Below are 26318 nucleotides of genomic sequence, written 5' to 3' on the forward strand. Positions count from 1 at the left end.
CAATTAATGTAGTTGATTATTTTAAAACGCAATATTTGTGTACGATTTTTCATTCGGATTCTCTTGTTATTATTATAATTGAGTAATTTATTATTTAAGATATAATTAGCTATCTCAACTAAAGTCACACGATTCGTTGAATGGTACGTCATAACGACAAACCAGCAATAATAAGTACAAAAATTAAACTATTTCCTAATTAAAAACTATTAAGAAGTCGACGTTGAGAAGCGCGTGGTCGACTTCCGTGTTCGGTTATTTATGTCTGTTAACCCTTCACCGGCTATTAAAGGACGGTTGGGGTTAAATGAGACATTTTTCAAAGCTCCGTTGACACGCTTAATGACATGACTATTTTCGGTGTTACAAAAAAATAAGAGATAACAAACCTTTGGTACGTTGGATAATTAAAAAATTGTTACAACGTCAAATATCTTAGGAATAAGAGATATGACATGTGTTTGTATGCGTGAGTGTATAATGCACGTGTCTGTGTGACTCATATCGAATACTATAGTGTGTGTGAATCAGAGAATATTTATCGGTCGGTTGATTAATTAAGATACGAGGAAGCGTGATCTATACTTTTAAAAGTACTCCACATCATGACCGAAACGCAAATGGATCGTGCGTGTACGTTTTAATGACGTACATCGCTCACGACATGCAAAAATGTACATTAACGATTAACATAAAGTTATCTGTATTAAACATTTTAATTTAAAAAAATATACCTACTCCATAATTACAAAAAGTTAGCGAGATTAAAGTCTATTTTACTTCAACAAAATTTGTTATCCTACCTTAAATTCTAGTTTTAGTCATGGAAACATTGAATACCCCATAAAATATTAGTTTGTGTTGTGCACTTTTTAAACATGTAAATTGACTTTTAAAAATCAATAAAATGAATTGTATTACTAAAACTAACAAGGCGAAATAATTAAGATAAGGATTGTAATGTACAAATATTTAAGCCAAATTACATCATCAGCTCAATATACGTCCCCACTGATGAGGTCGGAGCCTACTCCAAGTTAGGGGTGACTAGGCTATAGTCAACCCCGCTGGCCCAGTGCGGGTTGGTTGACTTCACACATATCATTGAATTTAAGCGAGCAACCGACGCTCTCAAGCCGAAGCCAAATCTCTTAAGCCAAATTACAATAGCAACGATAAATTTGAAAAGGAACTAAAAACAAAATAAGGCAGCGAAAGCTTAATTGTGAGAGTTGACATGCGATATCAGATAATACTTCATTATATAGATCCTTCCAAGGAATTAAAGCGTTGGATAACATGGATCATTAAGATATTTTTTCGCACAATCAATGTACTTCGCACGCAATAAGATTAATATTTTAACAAATTTTAAATTAACCGTATCATATATTTAACATCAATGTCAGTTGCGCAAGATATGTGATTTAATGAAATCATTTAGTTTGGAACCTTTGGAATTTTTTTTACATTAATGTCTCGAAATGTCAGCTTGGACGGATGCCTTGCAAGTTTAAATTACTTATTTGTGTCAATTTTTTGTTTGTTTTTTCCGTTATTATATATCAATTACCAAGTCTGTTTTACAAAAATATTATCTCATACGTCTTTCTTATAAGCATTCAATGCTCTTACTGGTTAGTATCACACGATGAATAAATTAAAAAGGAATGAATGTTCAATTTCTTAAATATATTGTACGCTAAATAAACATATGTGTATGTTATTTTGTTCTGTATGTCGATCTTTAAGACACTGGAAATCAGAAATGGGACAGCGTTGGGGCTGCAGGAAACTGTCACCAAGGCACTAATTCAAGCGGGCCGCAGTCCCAGTTTATCTCCGTTGCCAACCCGTTTCGCATACCGTGGGAAACACGCCTACACACATAGTAATTCACCTTGCTTCGTTTATAGGGTTGTTATGGCGCAAACACGATTTTATACTTTCACCTAAGCGCGTAAAACCACTCAAGCGCTTTGCTTTTTGATTTAACGAGCACAATTATACCTTATTATTGGATCGTTAACAAACTGTTACGATGTTTCGTGTGTATTGAGACGTATATCAAATCAAATTTGGTATAAAAACCACGATTCGATGATAATTAAAGGAATGAGTAAGGATTGGAATTGAATATTCTTCACTATTATAAAGTTACTTTGCCATACTTGCCTCTCTCTTTTGTCAAAGCTTCCGTAATCAATTCATTTTTCTTTGTTTTATAATTGTGTTTTTTTAAATAAATGCTTTTAAAAGTTTATTATGAAAATAAATAAGAATTCTTTATAAACATCTCTCGTAATAACTTATTCTGAACATTTTGTAATGCATTTTGAAATATTAACCTTTTAAGAAATAAACAGTTGACATCCCTAGCGTTTATAACCGATGGCGGCATCTCATTCATAGATATATGAATGGGTTAAGTTAACCTTTGAAATGCATGTGTGTGCGCATACGACCCGTGGCGAATGGATTTCGAGCTACCGTTACTGTGTGCACTCGGTAAGTAATTTACAAAAATAAATCATCTGTCCCAACACGGTCAAGTTTTTTAGTAATACAATGTAATCAAAACACATTTTTAGGCTACACAAATTTTGAGGCGCTAGAGACTGCGGTATACCATATCAAATTTGGGAAATAAGATTTTTTGGTTATTACATACTAGCTGTCGCCCGCGACTCTGTCCGCGTGGAATTAAAAAAACATATTAAGTAGCCTATGTGTTCTTCCAGACCATGTTCTACATGTATGCAAAATTTCAGCGATATAATACCTTGCGGATACCTTCGAACAAACATCCATCCATCTAAACATTCACATTTATAATATTAGTATAATATTATTAGATTCTAATAAGAATATGTAAATAAAGCTATTTTTATCAAACTTATTCGATTTTTATTTCGCTGTTAAAAATAAAAAATAATAAAATAACAAAATTTTTTTTTAGTAAAATCAGTAAAAATGTAAAATGTAACGTAATATTAAAATTATAATAACTAGTGAAGCAATAAAACAGATAATAATTCTATTTTAGGTAAAACGCGACAAGGCACGTCATAAAATTAAAAAAGACCGTCGTTTAAAGTCGTATATTTTAGAGTTATTCATTAAGAGTGGTATATTTGTGTTGGAGCAAAACGCAAATAAATTTTGAGTGCATTACGGCGGTAGGGTGATGAATTACGTCCTCCCAGGCCGGTGAGACGGCAACCCTTTCAATGGATACGTCGGTACTGGATGAAGTGCTAAATAACTTATGTATCCAGTATTATAGGGTTGAAAATGTCTTTAATTAACTGTGAAATTCCATTGTGTTAAAACATATAAAAAGACAAAGCGTTTTATACACATTTTTAGACATTTTAAATCGACAGTAAGGTTAGAATTGATTTCTAGAAAGCTGCACATTGTGCATCGGAGCAGAATTTCGATAGTAAGTAAGGTGACATTATAAAAAAGACATTTTAATGCAGCACATGACAATAGTCTTCTTCTAAAAAATGATCACGATTTCTTGTAATTGTAAATTTATTCTAATTTTTTATTTTCTATATTTGACATTTTAATTAAAATAAAGAAAGATTTGTAAAAATTGAGTTTTTCGCAGCCCTAATTCGTAGCGTTTCATAGACATATATTTATTACCAACAGATCAATAGTACATTGTCTCGTTAAAAATGAATATTCCTTTCAAAGCTGCCAACATTGAGGCATTGTGGTTTAATATTATCTCAATAATGTTAACATCCGAATCACAAGTTTCATCTTAAAGTATTAAGCTTCTGTTTTAGGTTTTTTTATCTACCAAATTAAAAGAAAAAAAATCTTTTCAATTTAAATATGGATAAGAAAAGATTTGATAGTAATTTTGTTATCGACATCTTAGATAATAGGTATACAACTAAATAAAAAAAATCCTAATCGATATCACTTAAGGTGAATCGATTACTCGCATGAAAACTTTCTAATATCTTTTCTTATCGACATCAGCTACCGTCTTTATTATTGCGCCTAACGAATGAACTCGATAATTAAATCGTGAACAAATCATTAATGGGCAGCACTAAAGCGAACGCTCTTCCGAACGCCGAGTTGCCGACGAATCGATTATAACTACGAGTTGTCAAAATGTTTCATAAACACCTATCGAGTTTCTTAGTAAATTGCAACATTGCTATTGTAATTAAGACAAGATATCAATGAATAAAAGCTTCATTAGTTACTTAACAGTAGAATACAAAACAAAAAAAGGCTTTCTATGCATGTCTACACTGATTTAAGGTTTTAAAAAAAATTAAAAAGCAAAAACTTTCGTTGTTGTTTATTAAATTAGTTGAAATGTAGACATTAGTTTATTATCTCAAGACTCTAGATGTTAAATAAAACGTGTTTAATATTATTTGAATAGACGAGCATGGAGTTACAGTAGCATCATTGCAGACGTGTCATTACTGGAGCCATTGACCGCTCTGACAATATAGCATTTTGTACCGCGCCCGGACCACATACAATTGTGAACAAATAAATTGATACTTGTCGCATTAAGCTTGCACTGCTTTACACAATGTATTTACCTTACTGGATCGTTTACCCTACCGAAACACTTCTATAAAAAAACATATGGCCAACTCTTTAATTTTCATTAAAAAAATAGAGATAGCAAAAAGTATTTGTAAGGATATTCTGCAGTGAAACACAGTCCTCCATAGAACATGATCAACTTGTGTATAGATTTTTTATCTCGCTATTGGTCATTAAGCGTTGAACCATCTTAAATGATAAAGTTTAAATTTAATACGTTCACCATGTTTTTCTGTGACCAAAATTCCCGTTTAAAACATATTGTTGTCTCGTTTTTGTTAAAGATAATGACAGAGATGACGATATGTTTTATGCAGAGATTTTCATCTCAGAAACCCACAGTAAATATTTTATACAACAATTTAAGTATATGTCCATGATTAGGTGGTGTAGACAGATTTCCACTTCCAAAGTGTTAGAAAATTTACCAGATGTTTTGTTTGTCTAACGTTGATTTTTATGATATTTTTTAATCTTGAATACTTCATATATTTTTGTACCAGAGTTGATTATTGCTTTCGAGTTATAAATGATATGTTGGAAGCACCTGTAGCCCTGAAGTGTATCGGAGACGCGTAAATCTCAGTCGGAGCATTGCTCTCTGCGGCGCGGTGGGAGGAGGCCTTGCCTCGGAACACCTGCCGCCCAAGTACCACGGACCTTTAGTTAAACACGTACCTTAATTGTAAAGGAAATTAAACTCTTAAACCGTTTAATCAGAATCCTTTTTGGATTGCATTTATGTGGCATTTAAGTCGCTCTTTAAATTTGGAAGCCTAGCCAACCTAGTCAGGGCACAAATCTCATTTCTAGATAATCTGTAACTGTTCAGATAGCTTGTTTAATAGACGCAAGTTAAGATTTGTATAGTATTAAAAATGTTTTAAATCTATCTGTAGTTTATGTGTGGAAACCTCCAAGACGCTTACGTAACATAACAATCGCAATCGTTCATTAAGATGTGGCCAAAGTTTAATTAACGAAAGCCTTACGAATGCAAACTTTTGCATTGAAATAAATTTAGAAATAGCAGTCAAAAATATAACACATCTTAGGGAACGAATTTGTTTACGATGCAAATTGGGTACTCTTAAAAATTTGCCTAGGCGAGTTACAAACGAGCAGCATCCACAATCGTTCAGTGACATAGAGAAGCAGAATACATAATATATAACTGAGTAATGTATTCAAAAGATCTGACGATTATGGAACGTTTACGGTTGGCAATGGACACAAATTGAGTTGCCTACCTCATTATCTTCGCGCACAACTTAATAAATTATACCGTTGCCTGTCTTAAGTTATTGTAAGCTACTGTTATGCACGATAAAAAATAAATAAATTCAAGTTGTATTATTCGCGACATCCGGTGATTAGTACAGCAGCGAGCTTTTACATGTTTTAAATCATTTAGGATTACAAGATATGTAGCAAATCAACTTAAATTCTTGAAATCTCAGTATTCTACGTTTTAATACAGGGCGTGTGATTTGAAACATCACAGTAATAGAGTCCATTTTCTCTTTAATGAATCAGTACTTTTTATTTGTTACGTCAATGACAGTTTTATTTTTTCAGTTGTCTTGATTGCGGAAAATATCTAGCGACATTTGTTTGCCTGTATATTCTAAGAAAGCTAACGCAACTCTACGTATCGGTTCCCGATTAGGCGGGACTCGAACCGCGGACCTCTTGTTCCCCGAACGCGGCGCCGACGCGTGCTCGCCCTTTGATCTTTGCCGACAAACGCGCCGCGACCTTATCTCGCGTGAGACCAATTTTTGTTCTAACAAGTGACAATAATGGTCTTTGTGGTTGATAAATATGGATTTTTTTACAAACTTCCCGTAACTTTATCATGTAGCACACCTATTTGTGGCTTTGTACCTACAATTATTGCGTTCAAAAAATAATAACCAGAAATGCTTATTCTATAAAATTTTTGCGATTGCCTTTTAAAGATAAAACAGGTATTTAGAAGATGCGAACCTTGTTTTTTCTAGATTGTTCAGCAACAAAGAAAAATTAATTTCACTGATATTTTCTAGCCAGACTTTTAGATGGCCTATGTTCCAGATGTAGATTTAGGACGATTGATGTTAGAAAATTGGTGCTATAATAATGTTTTTAATCCTATTAAACGGTATTGCCGAATTAATGTGACACGACTCAACACGACAAAGTAGCTAGTGTATTCATTTTTTAAATAAAAACGGAACATAATAGCAGATCTTCATTCAACAGTGTCCTACACTCGATACAGAAGTTCTATTTTGGCAGTGAGGACTGTGCAAGTAGCAAGCTAGCGGGTAGCGACGACGCGACGGGCCGATCTGGGTTCGGTTCGGGCAGCGGCTTGTTATTTAATTAGAGCCGCATTAATTTTGTAACAACAACTTCCGGCGCGGGGGCGAGTCTAGCCGCAAACGCTGTGTGCGTGCCTAGAGCAACGCAAATTGTTATACATTGTACCTTGTTTCATGTTTAAATTCAATGTATTTATTACAACTTCTCTTATTTATATTTACTTGAAACACTTTAATAGTCGGCCTTGTATTCACAGGATAATGAAAATAATATACCGCGAGTTCACACTCCCATTACTTTACAGAAATGTTGTCATCCATTTCATTTACTACATAAAATACAGATAGCATATGTTTATGTACAGTCAATTGTCTCGAGATGAATCAATTGAAAACGTTATTCGTTGATATTAAATAGTCTTTAACATTTAAAAATATAACTCTTTAGTTTCCGACTACAATTTTCCAGTGGCTCATACGCCGACAAATTAAATTTATTATTTAATACAAAACAACTAAATAAATATTTACCAATCGCAGACAGTGCTTTTAAATACTAAAGTGCATTCGCATAGATGTATAGTGAAATAATTAACCGGCTGATTTCCTGCGTTCGAATGAAAATAAAGCCAGTGATACACGACTCTATTGGTATGATATAAAGTTGCATATACACTGATACTACGACAAGGTCACAGTGTGGCAACTGGCACCTCACCTCATGCTCCTTTCCGCTCCAAAAACTACGCTTGTGTAAGTCTATATGTCGGTGGCGTGACTCATTCGCTCAGAAGACACCTTATTCAGGTAAGAATGATGCAAATCGCAATACGACGTCCTGTCGACTATTTGTTTAGATAGTGAGGTGGGTACATTATGAATCAAGAATAAGAAATGATCTATTATTTGTGATTCTTACATGTATCTCCTAAGTCATAGTGAATTTAAAAAGTTAGGAAAATATATAAATAGTACATCGACATTAGTACTTAATAAAAAGGGTAATATCAATAATTATGACGTAATACATTAAGTATATTATAAGCTATACAGCTAAAAAAGAAGTGAACAACCCTTTGAATTATTCAAACAAGTTCATACAGTTTATAGCCACAAAGATCTTCGCTTTTCATTTTACATAATAATGTAGAAATTTGAATGTAGCCTATATAGACGTATAGTGAAGCAATAAATGTTGGCGCAGACGCGTTTTTATTAGAGAGAGAAATCATAAACCATAAAATATGACAAGCTATCCGGAAATGCAGAAAGCAGTGGCAACGCGCGGCCGGACGTGCGCGCGCGCAACTGGGTCAGTTTATTTCTGTTTCGGCGGGAACCTGACCGGAAGGGGCGCCATTGTGGATGCGCCGGGAAGCCCGGAAAAACACTCGCCGGATTTCTAGCTAATGAAATACAACACCGAGGAGAACGGTAGCGGTGTATTGTGATGCCACGACCGCAAACTGCGACGTGCCAAACTTTAAAGAAAATAAGGTACCCAATAAAGTTATTTTTGAATTTACCTATCGTATGACAGCCCTGAAGCTCGTTCATAGGCTAGTTTTTAGAAGTAAAGTAACACTGAGTCTTTGTGAGCTAATTTCGTTCGAAGTTCTCGCAATGTAATTTGTATGCGAGGAAATGTATGTAACTATTCGATTTTAAATCATTATTGAATCAGTAAACAGGATACGATGGTGAAGTTCCCGACGGATTGAATTTTTTTTAAGAATTGTCCATTCGCAGAATCCAATTACGGTTTTAATGGACGTTCGGTTTTGGAGCGAAATTAAAAGAGCACCGGCATGAGGGTGTGCGCACACTACAATATATCGATGCGGGCGTTTGCAATAAACGTTACTCGCAAACAACTCCAAAAGGACTCTCAATTAGAATTAATTAAAGACAATTTAGCAATCCCAGAAAATAAATGGTCACTTGACAATAAACGAGATTTATTAATCGCTCGTGAGATTTAACTTTGGCGCGGTTTATCACTCGCCAGATGTTGTCAGACAGAAAAAAAGAGCTAAGATACTCAACTGAGTCTTTGCTATTTGCAAAACTTCTCTTAACTTGTCCAAACTTATTTAAAGAAAAAAATACATTTACACATACATTTGTAGTATAATTTTGAATTGGTTATATTTACATTTTTTGGAGAACATGTACTAATATGTCAGAAAATACTTTCTGACATATTTTCTTTCAGACTATACAGTCTGAGGGAGAAATCTGGAGTCTGCCCATTTGGGTTATTAGCGTTATTTCTTACTAATATTGTAAAGTGGAAAGATTTTATTGTTTGTGTTCATTGAATAGACTCCGAAACTTTCGCCGGGTGACAAAATTTATAACCTGTTATTATAGTTTTCATAACCTAACAATATTATACACAAGATTTCCTTATTATTAAATCATAAAACAGGATCTGCATATTACTTTACAAAAATATTATAATTTTAGCATACAAAATAAACAGTTAACAAGCTAAAAAAGTTTAGTAATAAAAGCTACAAAGTTTTTTTTCTCACATTGATTTATAATATACCGTTATATATTTGAAATAGAAATATTAGTCATCCTTTAAGGAAATGGCGTAAATATCACAATTTGCATAATTACATATAAGATATGTTAAATTTTTGCTAATAGCTCGATGGTGACCCTTGGCTGGACGTTCGCTGTGTGAATTGGACTACGCACAATTTCTCAGCTCTTTTATTTAACATCTAAATGAATATTAATAGAGTACTGTTTAAGTTATACAAAAGAAAGTCGTGATGACATGAATATATGAAGATGTATTAATTTACAACAGTAAAATACAGAATAAACTATGATCTGATGTTTGAACTATCTATAGAAAATAAGTATATCTAAGGTTACTTAGCTTGTCGATGTTATATTTTTTTCTTAAATTAATATTAGTAAAAATATTTCATGTCTGAGCCAAAAGTTGACAACGCCAATCAAAATAACACTGGCTAAAATTTCGTCACGGATAAAAAACGACAATTTAATGACGTATTTTAGTTGATCTTTTTGCTAAAAAGGGGCACAGTTCCACGAAGTCAGCCACAAAGGGATCATTTTTGTCATCAGCACCGATACGGTAAAGTGTCGGAGCGCACGCGATCCGCGAGTTACTCTCTGGTCACACAAGCATTTTTTGGCAAATATCGACATAATTAAATTCGAATTGTCTTTAAAATACAATCCAATGGGATTTTTCCGAGTGTTTTGGTTGCATAAAAGTTAGGATTACTATACGATTTAAGTGTATTAAATATATATATATAAGTGTATAAAGGCCAAGAAAATAGGACTCTCCGACGATCCTTGATGTTTACCAAACAAAAAAATTAACGAATGTTAATCGACCCATCCTACAGAAAGAGTTATATATCTTAAAAGATCTCAAAGGAATGTAACTCTTTTCATCGGATGGATGGCAAAATCTCTACTAGTTCGAATTCGTTTAATATCTGCATCTGCTTTTGTGAGTATTTATTAATAGTTTGTTTATTTATTTTTCATTCTGGTAACGTTATGAGAGCTTTACTTTTTTTAACAATTTTTTTGTTAGTAGTTTTTGCTTTGAACAAAGTATTCAATTAGCGAAATACAGTTTCCCCTAACAGCCTATTATTTGTAGTAAAATCGTATCGAATCATGAATGAATCATTGTCGCCATGGTTTTGGTTCGCGATCTCCCTGAGTGAAGTTCCTGCCTTTGTATTCTACGAAACATGGACATCCGTCGACACAATTTAAAAAGTAACAAAATGAGTTAGGACATATTTGTAAAACATTACTTGAACTATAAAATTATAGGCGATTTATTAAAGAAAATCCTTGCTATTTTATATAACAAGGCGTTTTTCGACAGAACAAAAAATAAGAGTGCGTAGAAAGTGGTTCTCTGTGACGGATACAAACAATCGTACAACATTATAAAAACGAATTTTTAGATGTATGGATGGATGTTTGTTTCAAGGTATCTCCGGAACGGCTCAACAGATCTTGATGAAACCTTGTCACTTGTTATGTTTTGAATGCCACGCGGACGGAGTTGGGTGCGACAGCTAGTAAATAAATACAGGTAAAAATACAAAGACAAAGTTGTAATGCTGTCAAATTTCTTCATTATCGATTAATGTAAGAAAATAGATTACTCAAGTTACGTACAAACAAAAAATACAATTAAACATCGTTAATGGACGGAGTCTTCAATAAGTAATTAACTCTAACATAGAGTTTAGCACTTGAACGGACAACAATTCATAATCTTTAAGTGCTTTACTCCACTTAGTTCCAAATGGCCAAGTATATTGAATCGTAAAATTAATATTGAATGAATTTCCAGCTTTTAAAATTAATTACATTTGTATAATACACGGAAAAAACTTATCTTTAATTAAATTTATATTTTTTCGTATTTATTAATTCAATATTTGACGTCATTGATCAAGATCAAATTTAAACGACATAGTTGCGCAATATACACATCCTGGCGAACACATCCGTTGCAGTAAAATTAATTCTTGATATATTATCTAATAAAACCACCAATTTTAATGGCATTTTATAAATAATATAATAAAATCGATATAAGTTTACTATGTCAAAACAGTTTTGTATTAAAAGCGACATTTTAAAAATTCAGTTTTCTTCATTATGACGACTGCTATTAATAAAATCTTTGGGACGCTGCGCAAGCGGAGTAAGTATAAATCTTTTTTTTAAGGTCACAAAAGAGCAAGCGGCTATTTTCAAGAATTCAGGATTCTCTGAAAAAGCAAAGTTAATACTGCCCATAGACATCCGTAATTGAAGATGCCTCGCCTATCTTTCTTTAAAGGAGGCGTGGATGCACAGAAAGATAATATTTCCTTCCCTGCGTCGAATAAAGGTAGGCAACGCATCTGAAATTATGCATGTCTATGCGTAGTGATCGCTTCACTATTTCGGCGAATTCAGTAGGCCCCTCACACGTTGCCACCTTATGATAAAAAACATGAAACTAAATAAAAGCTTCTAAAATTCTGCTTCTATTTAATATTTACATGATATGCAATTTTCCAAAATCAGGATGTAAAGCGAAAAAGTTGTGACCAAGTCTGTACCATAATGGTCATGGCATGTAGATGTTAGAGTTCTCATTTCTACATTAATGTGACGCGAACTTCACTTATTTTCGTATACTTAATAGGTTCATATCTGTGGTGAGGTGTGGAACATATCTTCGAGTATGTCGGAGCGAACGCCCAACGACACGCCTCCGGCTATTTGCTGCTCCGAATTGCCTCACTGACACTGTCTACATTAACCGCACGAATTATTAGTTACCTATTAAAGTTTAGAGGTAAATTCGTTTTGGTGCTGATTATAAATTATACGGTTGTAAATCTATGATATACCACAAATATTGAAGAAAATCGCTTAAAGCCATGTTTTGTTCATTACGTAAGATAAAACGACGTTTGTTTACTTAACAACGATTGAATGGTAAAATTAAGCGTTCACTACGCTAAGTACAACAACCGAAAAAGTCTGATTTTGGCTAAAGACGTATGCAAGTATAAGTAGCTGCCAGTATCAATCAAATAATTGTTACATTCTTTCCACTAAACAACTATAAACTCAATCATCATCATCAACCTGCCGTTATACCTAAGGAGGGTCAGCACAGTATGTACTACTCCTCCATACATCTCTATCAGCCGTCATATCTGAATTCATCCCCTTCTTACGCATATCCTCTTTCACACAATCCATCCATACTTTCTTTGGTCTTCCTCTACCTTCATAGCCATCCACATTCAATCTTATTAGTTTTTTTATGTGATTATCATCCCGCCGCATAACATGTCCAAGCCACGCTAATCTTCTGCTCCTCAATTTCTAGATAACTGGCGCTACTTTCAAACTTCCTCTTATATACACATTCTTAACAACTATAAACTCTATAATATTTAAAGTCAAAAGATTGAAATTATTAATTGTCTTACTAAAACTAGATCATCTATTAATATTCTAACTTTCCCGACAGTACTATGCTCTCAACGAGAAAGAGGTGAACTTCATTACGCAACATCAAAGGACAAAAATTGCCTCCTCTCTGGCAGACGAATCTAATTTTTGTGGCAAGTTTTATTGAACCTCCTTCCCCCTTTCCGCTCCTAACTCACTTACCGGGCCGAAGCTTTTTAAAAGTTGCTTAATTACATGTTTGTTTGCGCTGCCTAATTAATTTACAGCCAGCGGCGTTCGGATGAAACTTCATTACGTTTTCACTCCGAGATTTATATATCTCTTATCTTCTGAATATTACCTTTGAAGGATGGCTCTTTTTTGTTTGCTCTATAATTTATTGTTTTCGTTTAGAAGATCGGATATTTTATAGTAAAAACCGTCGTAAATGCAATAAAAAAATCCGTAAACCAGATGTTTTTCGTCTTGTAATATTGACGAGAAATGAGCAACTTCACACGACCAGTCTTTGTGTTGGAAAGCGGAAGGCTCTCCTTTTCTTTCCCAATTGAAACAGCGGAGGGTCCAGCGGCACTGATATATACTTTTTATGGAGATAATTTAAGATATGTCTGCTAAAAATAAACGAATCTAAAGTTTAAAAACCTTGGCAGTATTATCTTAGAGAAAAGACCGTATTCCTTTTTATAATCTAGAAAAAAATGCAACAATGTCTCTCATTTTGGCTCCTTTTGATGTCTATGTTACTGTATTTAAATATTAATACCGAAGACTATTTACTTTATAACATTTATTTAAAATGTGCAAATCTTGTCTCTAGTTTTAGATAATTATCGACAAGATGCTGGGTGGAAAAGCGGAACTTTCTCAATAACGGGCGTCGGTGCGTGTGTGCGTGAGGCACACACCTGAGCTGTGAGGTTCAGGATCAGTGGCCGGCGCGCACCTGCCGCTGTTCCCACGCCTCGCCTCCCTTCACCCCTGTGCCCCCGTCCGCGCCCTACACCCGTGACGTCACACCCCCGCTACCCTCACATGGACTTGTTTTTTAAAAAAACAAGTTGTTCATCAGATACAATTTGTTTGTATCAAGATAATTTGTTTAGTTTATCATGTGCGCGGTGCGATTAATTGCTTTCGATATCTGTTCTTTCTTTTTACAAAGGGTAAGTTATAAAAATTTTTAACATCCCCGGTATCAAGAAATAATCCTTATAAAAGAAAAAAAACAATACAAAGTACATACTGTACCTTCCTTATATTATAATGTCTAAAGTAATTCGTTTTGTATTCAGTTTGGTAATATTATTTATTTTATTTACTAGATCTCGTATTGTCCCAAAGAACACTTAGTTTACCAGCGTTTCTATTAAGGTATAGGTACTTACTGTATTAACAAAATATTAAAATTATTTTTTTTTATTAAAATTGAATTTTAATTTACTGCCAATTGTAAATAGTTAACCGAATTCTAGTTTTAGTGAAAAAAAAATCAACAAATCCATTTACGAAAAACCTACCTTGAAAAATATTTGGGATAATAAGATAAGAAAAAATGAGAAAAGCGCCATCTATGTACGGGTCAATACTTTCGAGCAGATGCTAATCGCCATCTATCGTACGTGGCTTGAACTAACACAAAACCAATGCATGTTTCACGCGCTGTTTAAAAGTTTTGATAGGTGGCGCTGTTTACACCAGCGCACGCGCATAATATATTTATTTTGATTTTACTTAGTTCAACACATTACACTTTTTAATATTTTGTATTTTTCAGGCATGTAAACAATACTTTATTAATTAAAAGCCCTTTCATAATTGCATTGCAAAATTCACAACACAGCATGCAATTTTAAAATTTAACGGTCACAAGTTTATGCGATTCAAGACGCGTTTGTGTAATTAGGTTGTTTATTTATGATTTCTATTTTTAAGCGCTTGTAATAATACTTTTGTAACTAAGTGCAGAAGCGTCGTCGAAAGTGCGGGCAGTCATTTGCCGTCGCGAGTTGGCAGGCTCTCAAACGTCTTTCGAGTATTATAACGAATCGGGAACAAATTTATTACGATCATAAATCATATTTAGGACTCGAACTTCAGAATAAGCGTACGGATTTATTGCACACATGTATGGAGGGTTTACGAAGCTTGTGTCGTATCGCGAAGAAAGTTCGCATAGCAAAGATTAATCATTTCATTTGTTAAACGATAATTTAATTTCTTAACATAAAATCTTACCGGAACAAAATTTAGTTCTATTATATCTATGAAATAAAAACTTGAAAATATCGGTTAAAAATGTACAATCAGTCAAAGGCTTTGTTTTAAATCAAAGAGACAACATCGTTGGTATTGTCGATGTTTTAAAAATTCCAATTTTCGTCTATGGCCACCCATGACTGTTAAAATACCCTTGCTAGCCGTTGAAAAGGGATGGATCTCTGACAAGTATATAAAATATGATTTTTATACGTGCCCAAGAATAATGGTTATAGCATCAAAGGTAGTATTAGTATGCAAAGAGTGTGTCAGTCAAGCAGAGGTGACGAAGTGGCCATTAAGATGCGCGCTAGCAAGCAAGTACGCAGCGCGAATACAACATCATTTTAACACGATTAAACTGTTGTCAAATTAATAAAATCCACACTTTAAAAAAATATTTACCTGCCGCTTGCCATACAATATATTCAAATTAGAACTTTTAAATTCTTAGAACATGACATTTAACAGTTTATTATCTACATTTACAATAGACGTAAAAGAAGAAGTAAAGGAAATATAGGTGTTTAAGATGTACTGTTTATTGATGGCTACATTACTTGGTGTTTTATTTTTATACACGGTCATATATAACATCCTTTTCCATATTGATTCTTAACCTTAAAAGATATGATCCTTCTCTTGGCAATAAGTTAATTAAGTTTTTCTTAAACCATTTCTTTATCATCCATTATGTAAACCTACACTGATTATAAAGATTCAAGTATTTTGTTTTTTATGTAACGGATAAACTCTAAAACTTATGGATCGATTTAAAAAATACATTTGTCATTAGGAAGCTACATTATCACTGAGCAAAATAGGCCATGTTTATGAAAAGATTATTTTTTGAAATTTCGCGTGCACGAAGTCACAGTCCAAGGCTAGTGTAAAAGAGTATTTTTGTTGAGAAGCAAAAGAAATATTGAAACTCGTTTCATCTGAGTCGTAATGAACATTTACTTTTACAAGATATCATTGACCTTTAATTAATCATTAATCGTAAAATCTGTAAGTTAAATTAGATCTTAACGTTCACAAGATCAACTCGAAACTAGTTTTATTTCATTCATGCTTGGACATTAAAGTAAAAAAAATATTTTGTTTTATGAAGATTATTTTTATTCTTACTGTAATATACAACTTTATATAAAATCCATTTAATATATTAAGAGACTCTTGTTCAGTAGTTAGTGTTTTAGAGTTAACTGATTTCTCTAATAATGTAAGAGATCAAGTACAAAGAAAGTATTTCTAGAAATTCAAACGGAACTCTCAAATATGTTATTAATGGAATCGCTATAAACCTATTTAAAAAAAATTATAGCCTGTATAAATAACGACTTTGGAAATGTCTACTAAATGTTTCTAGATTTTCTTTAGAATTTACTAAGGATCCTTTGCTAAAAAACACGAACATTCGAAAAATTTGCTCATCGTTTTTATTGATACATTCAATTAAATAACAACAGGAAATAACACACTAATCAAAAATAAAGATAACCAAAAAAATGGTGTTTTCGTGGTCATGTTATATCTACTATCTTGTCTAGAAATACCGCAAGAACGGGACCTAATCGACCTATCGCCTGTTCTAATATAGCCAGGCAATATTTTTATAATTTTGTGATGGGTTTATTAGCCTTGGTGACGCCCATTCAATATTATACGAGTCGTGGCCTTGCATTGTTAATGGCTAGACGGTTGAGTTTCTTACATGATAACTTTAAAACATAAGTATACACTTGGCTTAGCCTGACTTTGTTTGCCCTTTAAAGTATAATAATATAATTTTAAAATAAGTACGTGATCATTCCCTCAAGTAAAATATACATAAATGTGAAGAGTAAAAATAGATGCACGGGACCATTATCAATAGTTTTTGTCAATTTATTTCGATTCGACTAAGAAATAGGCTTACAACTGACTGAAGCTTTTATCTTCCAAGCATTGTTCTTTGCAGTTCTCATTTTAAAAACACAACTACAAGTATTAAAAATTACGTCCTTATTAATATCATCACGTATAATATGATAAGAAATATGTTACTTATTTAATGGAAAATTATGTTTACATGCGATGGAGACTTGACAATCAAGACTTGATTAATAAGTGGAATTGTTTAAAAGTTTTGAATGAAGTGAAAAAAACCTGTTATCGTTCATTTAATGCTTCGTACCGCCCACTCACACTCATATCATCACTGTAAAATAACACTTTTATTGCTTTACATAAAACTTTTACGCTAATATCATTTATCAATTTTTTATCTAGTTCTTTGGTTAAATATTAAAGTAATTGAAAAAAAATAATGAAAGGAATATTGAAAATAACATTTTGCGTTTTACATATTGCATTTTACAATATGTTATTGCTATACCTAAGCCTTGGACTTACCGTGGGTTTCTGAGACCGAAATCACTGTTAATAATAGGGATGATATGTTTTATACAGAGATTTTGGTGAACAATCAATTCACATCGTTTCCATTAATATAATATAATATTAATTATTAAATCACATAAAATACCATCTTACGATATAAACTTGACTGATATGTAAGGCAATTAATTTACATTTAGATATAAATCATGATTAAAAGCAGAGACATGTCGTTTTTGAATTTATACGATCTTGTTATCGTGCATTGGCAAAGAACGGGTCAGAAGTTGAGGCTAATCGTGCAACATGTCTGCCGACCGATCGACCGTATGTACCAGGCTATCATAACTAGCGCGGAGCTTTCATTCAGGCCGCTTTATGAATGAAGCTCGTCGTGCGTCGGACGTTAACACCGGCCAGTGTTGCACGTGTTTATTTGAGTCAACATGTTAGGCCGTTCATGAGAATTCTCTTGTGTCAACACATGAGCTTGCCTACACAGAAATAGCTTCGCAGCTTTGTTTTCGCACTAGTGTTAATAAAAACTCTTTCTCTTCGGATTTCTGTTGCCCTTGTTATGAGTCTAGTTATTTCTCAGTTGTATGTATCACAAATAATCAATTTTACTACCCCTGGCTTTGTGTTTGTTAAGTCGAATTGCGTAATTACTCGCTAAAATATTTAGTAAGCACACACAGATACATTTAAAGCTCAACAAATCAATCTTTTTTTCAAACATTCGTTTTGCGCAACTTATTGTTAAAAATTTATGCGTCCAAAAATAGGAAATGACGCACCCTGCGTACATCGGTTGCGTAAGTTACGTAATAATAATGACAGGAAATAGCACGATCTTGTTTGAAAGCAAATAATTTGTAGTGAAAAAACAAACGACTATCAGAGAACACAATTTTGTTTTTAAAAAGTTTTTATACGTAACATCTGAGGCTTGGTGGGTAACTAACATAATAAATAAATTATGCCAGTAAGGTCTTTCGTACACAAGTCGACATAAACCTAAAAAACCCAGCGATTTTAGTCCCTAAGCGACTTACGCAGTTCAATATCAGAGGTTCTGATGCTGACATTTTGTTCTTTCGTCGCCAATGATAGTCGCTTGCTATCTGTTTATCAAGGACGTCCCAAAAAAGTTACTATAATATTCAAGATGGCGGAGTAAATCTATATAGTTGATATGTGTCGCGCCTGTACTGACCGAATAGACGAGTCGCGTATACGATTCAAACGTTGTTTGACAACAACGGAGCGCGCGCAACGCGACACTCGCGACGACGCTAGGATACAATATTAGATTCGAAAATTTACGTTGCCTTGTGTACAAAAGGGCTAATATCAAATATTACTACATAAAATTGTAAGTACTTAATAAGGCAGTGAAATTGTCAATGCAGTTTGCAATTTATAGCTGGCCACATATGTGGTAAAGTTTATTAAATAAAAAAACAGTCATGTCAATCAATAATGTATTGTAAAGTTATCTTTATAAAGTTTAAAATAAGTCAATGATTATTTCACGTGACATATGAAACTGTCTTTACACTTGGCCGAGCGTAAAAAAAATTCTCTTACACGCACTCCCAGATAATGTTACTAAGCTATAGGAGATGAATTAAAAACAAGAGTAACTCACTAATTTTAATTAAACGTCAAACTATGAAAAACAAATAAATATCAAAAATGTCGAAAAAAAATCGAATAAAATCTGTTAAGGATTTTATAAAGCATTATATTAATGCTCAATATTTGAATAAATTGGTAAAAATAATCCAATTTTGTAATTAAATGTCCATTTCATTGAGAAATTACAAAACGCGATCATTATGTTTACAAACATGACGTTAATTTCTAAATGTTTACACGTTAAAGTTAAAACATAACTAGTATCAAAGTGAAATATACACAAAATGTTTGAGGCGCGTAGTTTCTGCAACATCCCGTGCAGCGATCAACACGCGGGGGAAGTGGATACCGCAACATCCTCTTGGGTATCGAATGTGGGGACAGCTACCATCACTTGAATTTTTTTTTAAACTGGCCACTTTTGTGATTCGTCCAAAAAGGTTTCATATACCTTTATTGCATAAAAAGACTGTATTATTTTAATTTTACAATAATGATTTTTAAAAACTAGTCATACTTCTAACTAATATTATAAATGCGAATGTTTACATGGATGGATGTTTTTTAGAAGGAATCTTCTGAACGGCTACATGGATCTCGCTGTAATTTGACAAACATGTATAACATAGTTTGGAAGAACACATAGGCTATTATTTGCTTTTAATACCGCGCGGACGGAGGCGCGGGCGATCGCTGGTATTAAATAAATGCGAATAAAGAAAGAATATTAGAAAATATATCCGACTTGAAAAATGTAGTTATTGTATAAACAGAGAGTTCTCCAGTTGCAATGGCGTCAGATGTCTGATGTACACAGAGTATAATTCATGTGTACAGAGTGAGTCATGAGTCAGAGGCAACAGCGAGATAGAGCCAACAAATTGATCGTGTCGCTCCCGTTCTCCGCATTGATATGATAATGTCGCTACTGGATTTTAAAATTCGTTTTGTTTGTGACATCAATTTAAATTGAAGTTGTTTTTGTGACATTTACATTGTAATTTAGAAGTAATAATAGAACAGAAGGAAGAAACGCTTACATTGTATGTATACATATGTAAACATATGGAATTAATGACATTTGTTGCTTTAATTTTTTTTATCGATAAATACGCGTATGCTAATAAATTCCTTCAATAAGTTACAATACTACGTAATTACAAAGTGCAGTACACCGCATCCAGATTAATTCGTTCGGAACGAGACTATATTGCATTCAGTAATTCATTCGTTCTCATTCATATTCAAATTTCATTCAGCTCTTGCTTTTGTTTCGCACCAATTAAACCGCAGAGCGAAATGTATGTATGTATGCTGAATAAACTTGTAAATCATATGGGCATAATGTTGGTATATGTAATTTAAATTGAAATAAGCAAAAATATTATATTATAGTTCATTTAGATTTATGTTGTGTAAAAAATTTGTTCCTATCAGTATCGTAGACTTACAAAGTGAAGAGATAAGACACGTAATAGATCAAGGAATCAGACGTCTTGACGACCTTATTTGAGTTTTGACATGTTTAATTTCTAAGAAGTTTAAAGGTGTGACTAATTTTATTTGGACTTAGTTACAGATTAAATAAATTATTATCACCAAAATATTTTGTTACACCTTCGTATTTTAGTGGGAAAAATTATTTGTATTAACATTTGTCTTGCATATTCCTATTTTTACATCCAATATTAATTACATCTCATACTGATTGTCTGATATATAACTAAAGTATTCAGAACATAATATTTCGACGAAAATTAAACATATTATCGTCAATACATAATTAATGGTTGTTCCCACGTTAAAACATGTATGTATATAAACAAAGAGACTTGAAACAACGGACCCGTATGCGGCCCACCCCGACACTAGCGGCACGAACGTTAACCTCGCCTGTGGAATAAAATAATTAGAACCTGATCATCTGGAATGCATCTTATCTATGATTTTCATAGAAAGAATCAAGCACACTATGCTTACAACTTTCAATAAATAAACACCCGAAAACTGATGTCAAAAAGAAGACTAACAAGTGACTTATTGCACCTACTCACCTTGACTCGAATTATATTAAACTCGTATGCACCGTGCAAACCCGGAAAATTAGGGAACCCAAAGAGATAACAACCATAAGAACGCGGTTCAATAAGGACTATCTATATTCATAGAGCGTCGGTGGCTCAGGGGTTAGGCACTTGACTTGCAATCTGCAGGTCTTGGGTTCGAATCCCGCCATGTACCAATGTGTTTTTCGATTTTCGATTTACATATCTACATTTATCCGACGTTCTTACGGTGAAGGAAAACATCGTGATGCAACCTGCACATATCTGAGAAGAAATTCAATGATATGTGTGAAGTCAACCTACCCGCACTTGGCCAGCGTGGTTGACTATGGCCTAGTCACCCCTAAATTGGGGTAGGCTCCGAGCCCCTCGGTGGGGACGTATAGTGAGCTGATGATGATGATGATGATGATGATATTCATAGCATGAATAAAAGGAAAAAAACTTGAGAGGTGTCAAGGGACACCCGGATGGAACGAAGTTCCTTTCGATTAATTAGTGAAGGAACCAATGTTTATTCTATGAATAAAAAACTTAAGTCTTCACAAGAAGTACATTTTATATCTATGAATTTTCGTTATATATTGTCACGTCGTTGCCATGGTGAAGTAGCGCTCATTTGTCGTTAACATACTTACTATAGCAAAAAATGTCGTGACAACTTTTCGTAAGAATTTTTTCCGTCTAGCCCCCTTTCACAACGCGCGATAAGGAACTTCGTTCCAAAAAAAAAAACAAAAAGAAACCTGAATACACTAATTACTTTTTTGAGTTGAGGTCTAAGCAGTCCCGTTATTAAACTAAATTCAAAGTCTCAGCATTGAAAGTGTTTACAGTTGTGTTCGCGAGTTACTACGTCCTCGTTTGAGACGATTTATGTATTATGTTTAAATGAACATTTTAAATGTATTTGTACATCGACGAATAAACATCTAAATTAATTGATGCCAACAAAGTTTATTCGCTTGTTTTTTGCGTAATGTTATTTCATTTGTTTCTGCAAGATTTCTCTAAAGTGATAAATGTCAACTCTCCGCCCAACACTCAAGCTTTTTTTCGCACAAAATATGTATGCGATTTCTAGCAAGGCTAACAGATAAAACTTTTGGATTTTTATTTACATAAATAGATTTCATTCTGAATACACTGTATTTGTATTTAAAAAAATGTAAAGGGGAACTAATATTCATTTTATACGAACACCTTGAGCAGCTCTTGCTAGGTTTTGTACAGCAAATGATAAGTACATCACCACAGATAGACGGAAACCGTAATTTTTTGTTTGATCAGTTATTTAATTTTTTTTTAAATTAATTAGACAGTATTAGGAACGTTTTATAATATGCTTTGCATTGATCATTATCAATTCCTATAGTATCAAATTAAATCAAATTTATAAATAATAAATGTAATTTAGGTTATGTAGTCGCAATGCTCCTGCCTGAAAGTGCAGCAAGTAACAAGGATGCGCCGTATTATCCTATTTGTACTTCACCTATTTATTAATCATTCGTTAACTATAACGAGTACTAGTAGCGAACCACTCTACAAACTAAAAGAAAGAAGTCATATAAAACATACTATACTTATGTTAACTATTTTTATAATTACCTTAAAAACCACAGCCGAAGAAATGTTTAAAACCAAAATTTTATCCCTTTGTATCTCTGTGTAATAAACAAGGAGAACAATAAGATGTTTTTATACATGTATAAAAACAGAGAAGACACATAATGAAACATACATTAAGGGTATTAATTTTGCTTTAAATTGTTTCAAAACTTAGCAGCTTAGCTTAGTTTATAAAACTTTAGCAGTAAATGCAACAAATATTTTCTCTGTTTAAAGTCCCTGAACCAAGAGAGGTGGTGGAAGAGATCGATTTGATGAATTAAGCAAGACAATTGGGTCTAGAATTGATAACACCTTGGAAGTGTTAGGTCTCATGTCTTGATTGAGTGTGACATGTGGCCTTCAGGATTGTCGTAGCTAATGACAGGATGGAAATTCGCGTCCGTCAGTTCATCTCAATCTCAACTACAACTTTGCTTAAATGATTTACAATAATATCTTAAGTGTGTAAAATGTATATATGTGTGTATACAATATCACATATCCATTGGATCCTTAAAATTTCATACGGAATAAAAATATAATCTACCTACCTTCCAACCAATCAACGCTTTTTAGTAAACGAGCTTAAGTAAAATGGCTTCTAAATTGTATTTAACTGGAATAGAAATACCATATTAAATAATTGTCGTCTTCGCTTCAATCGCAGTCATTGGAACAAGGCATTTAATAATATCAAGTAGGTATACTCTGTAGACTTACCCAAGGAGGCTTCTGGGTCGGAGAGGTCCGACAACGAGGGCACCTTCTGCATCGCCCTGGGCTCCTCCGCTTCGGGCGGCTCGCTCTTGATGCCACCAGCAGCGCCGCCACCCTCATCGCACTGCAAGTTATACAATAAATATATTCTGTGTATTTTATTACACTATTTTATATTGAAAATGGCAAAGAAGCAAGCAAATAAGGATATATGTATATAATAATGAATCATCGCTATAAAATAATAATTTAATTACAGATTAATTTGTTCACTATATCGGTCGGTAAAACAGTCTTACACCAGTTCGTTAGTCACATAACATCAGTACCATATCGTATTCATACAGGAACCATTTTTTTTCGTTATAACGTGCGCTAAGTCATACCTAAAGTTAAATCTCATCAGTATCGTTTCCAAGTCAATATTCTATTCACAGTGTGGATGCAACTTCCGTTTGCCGGCCGAACATGCCGCGCTTTAAAAGCACTCGCCGGGACTCGAGACAATACGTTTTAAAACATTGAAAACTCCGACTATATCTAAGTTTAGACTCGCTTCATGGAAGCGGGATAGATTTGAAGACATTAAACAAATAGCTACTTGATAATGTATGCTAAAACTGTCCTATTCTGAATACGAAAAGGTTCTGTTGAAGCGCTTTGCATGTTTACGATGTGTTTTCCTCACAACTTGTAATGTTAAATGGTTAAAAGTTACAACTTATTTTTATATATTGTCAGAGATCTGATCTTTTGATATAAATAATAAAATAAATAGTAGGTAACAGAATAAATAACTATCACTTCAATCAAGAGACACCATTTCTACAAGCGAGAGAATTTTAATTAACATATCACGACTCAGTTGATTCGTAGCAACATAACATGAAAACATGATCCATACGGCCCCTAATCATATAGTGTATCAATATTACCCAATAAAAACGTCAAAATTGAATCAATGCGGACCCCTCGGGTCAATCAGGGGCGACGAGGACGTCGATAAATTCATTGTGTATCGAAAACACGACATTGTATTCTATATATAAATTATAAATTGTTTCTTATGTAAAAACGATATAGCTCAGCGATAGTTTGACCATTCTGTATAATTTTTTTTTTTTCTGTGATTCATCCCTTTCTACGTTTAGGCGCTAACGATATATTTTGTTCGTCAGAAGTCTCTATATCAAACTTCTTTTTTTTTCATAACTTAAATCATGGTAATGAACTGTCCAGTTACATTTTATTGTTATTTTTCTGTAATTTTCATTTAAAAAAAAAAAACGTAAACAAAAACTAGAATAATTATTAAAAAAAATGAAGAGATAAAAGATGGTAAGTTATTTAAAATGTGTTAATAATGATAGGGGCATAGTTAACCCGTAAACAGACAAGATATTTTGGTTCATTTAAAGAGGGGTCGTGTCACCCTCAATGAAACAAAAGGTTCTCTCAAGCCCGGTAATCGATGGGGCGCGAACCTAATTCATTGGCATTTCGACAGCGACGATTGACGAATCATTTGTTATTCTTTCGTATTTCCGTCCCACCTTATAGCAGCTCCCTGATTGAATAGATACGTAAGTCAAAGTCTAGTAGCCGAACCCTATAATCGATCTTAAAACATTTTAGCATGTCTAAAGTATATAACTTTTCTACAAATTAAACCATAAAACCAAGTTATATGTGTAGGGGCTATCGAAACATTTTTGCATTGGTTTTTTATAAAAGTAATGAGAGAAGTTTTTGGTGAAGAAAAGAAGTGTTTTGGTAAGAATTGTGGGAAGACCTAGAAACAATTACGATGATTTGAACAAAACAGTAGTAATTGAATTTTAACATTTAAATTGCTTATTTAGATATATATCATGAAGATCAACAAACCTTGGCAAACAATTACATGAACTGTAATAAGTTGGTAGCACATAAAAGGTAAAAAACTTCTTAAATTTAAAAAAGTTTCATAAGGAAGTTGTTAATGTATGAGGCAAGGTTAATAGAAAATTTGTCGTGTGACGATCACTGCGGTGATGTGTCTCGAACTGTCGCATTGTATCACGTGTCGTTCCAAAGCTCTTTTTAAACGTCGAGGGGAAGATTTATTGGACTGTTTAATCCCTCATGTTATATATTACAACACTAACGCCCATTGGAAGCCCTTGAGTTATTAATACGATGGAAAAAATAATTTTTTTTTTTTTTTTTTTTTTTTTTAAACTTCGAAAAGAAAGAAAAGCTTTATTGTTGATCTACAAACTATTGAAACCAAACGATTGTATGTCAAATAAAGTCTCACAAAAAAAGTTAAAAGAAGTCTCCGGAAAGTCAACCCCGCAAAAATTTTCATTACTAATTTCTTAGACTGAATAACCTAACCTTAATTAAAAGAAAACAATATGACTGATTGAGACCCTAAGAGATGATAAAGCGCCATCTATTGTATGTGTATAAGATAAAGATAGTTCTTTTCACAAATTATTAGAATTTCATCTCTCACGACCATTATGGTACGCTGATATAAAGGTATAATAGTTCTGTCGTTTAAGCTCTACGACGTCCACTAACGTTATTTCGATACAAACAAACCTAAAAACAAAAAGAAACTTACCTACGCTAAAAGTTTCATGCAAATATATCAAGTATTTTCCATGTCAGTACTAACTTGTATGTTTACATCGCTTTAAATCGCTTGCATTACATAGCTTTAGGAACTGCAATTGTACGGTTACGTATTTAC

The 26318-nt window shown here is 33.3% G+C and overlaps 1 protein-coding gene across 2 annotated transcripts in view; it reads right to left on the bottom strand.

Annotated features, from left to right (window-relative positions):
• Positions 1–26318, bottom strand: part of LOC106721639 (ETS-like protein pointed) — a 121611-nt gene that overhangs the window by 74310 nt on the left and 20983 nt on the right. For both annotated transcript variants that reach the window (XM_014516637.2, XM_014516635.2), the window contains exon 3: positions 23582–23702. In XM_014516637.2, coding sequence (XP_014372123.2) covers positions 23582–23702 — 121 coding nt within the window. The remainder of the gene's footprint in view (positions 1–23581; positions 23703–26318) is intronic.

Source organism: Papilio machaon, chromosome 17 (genome assembly GCF_912999745.1).
Source record: "Papilio machaon chromosome 17, ilPapMach1.1, whole genome shotgun sequence".
NCBI classification, from domain to species: Eukaryota; Metazoa; Arthropoda; class Insecta; order Lepidoptera; family Papilionidae; genus Papilio; species Papilio machaon.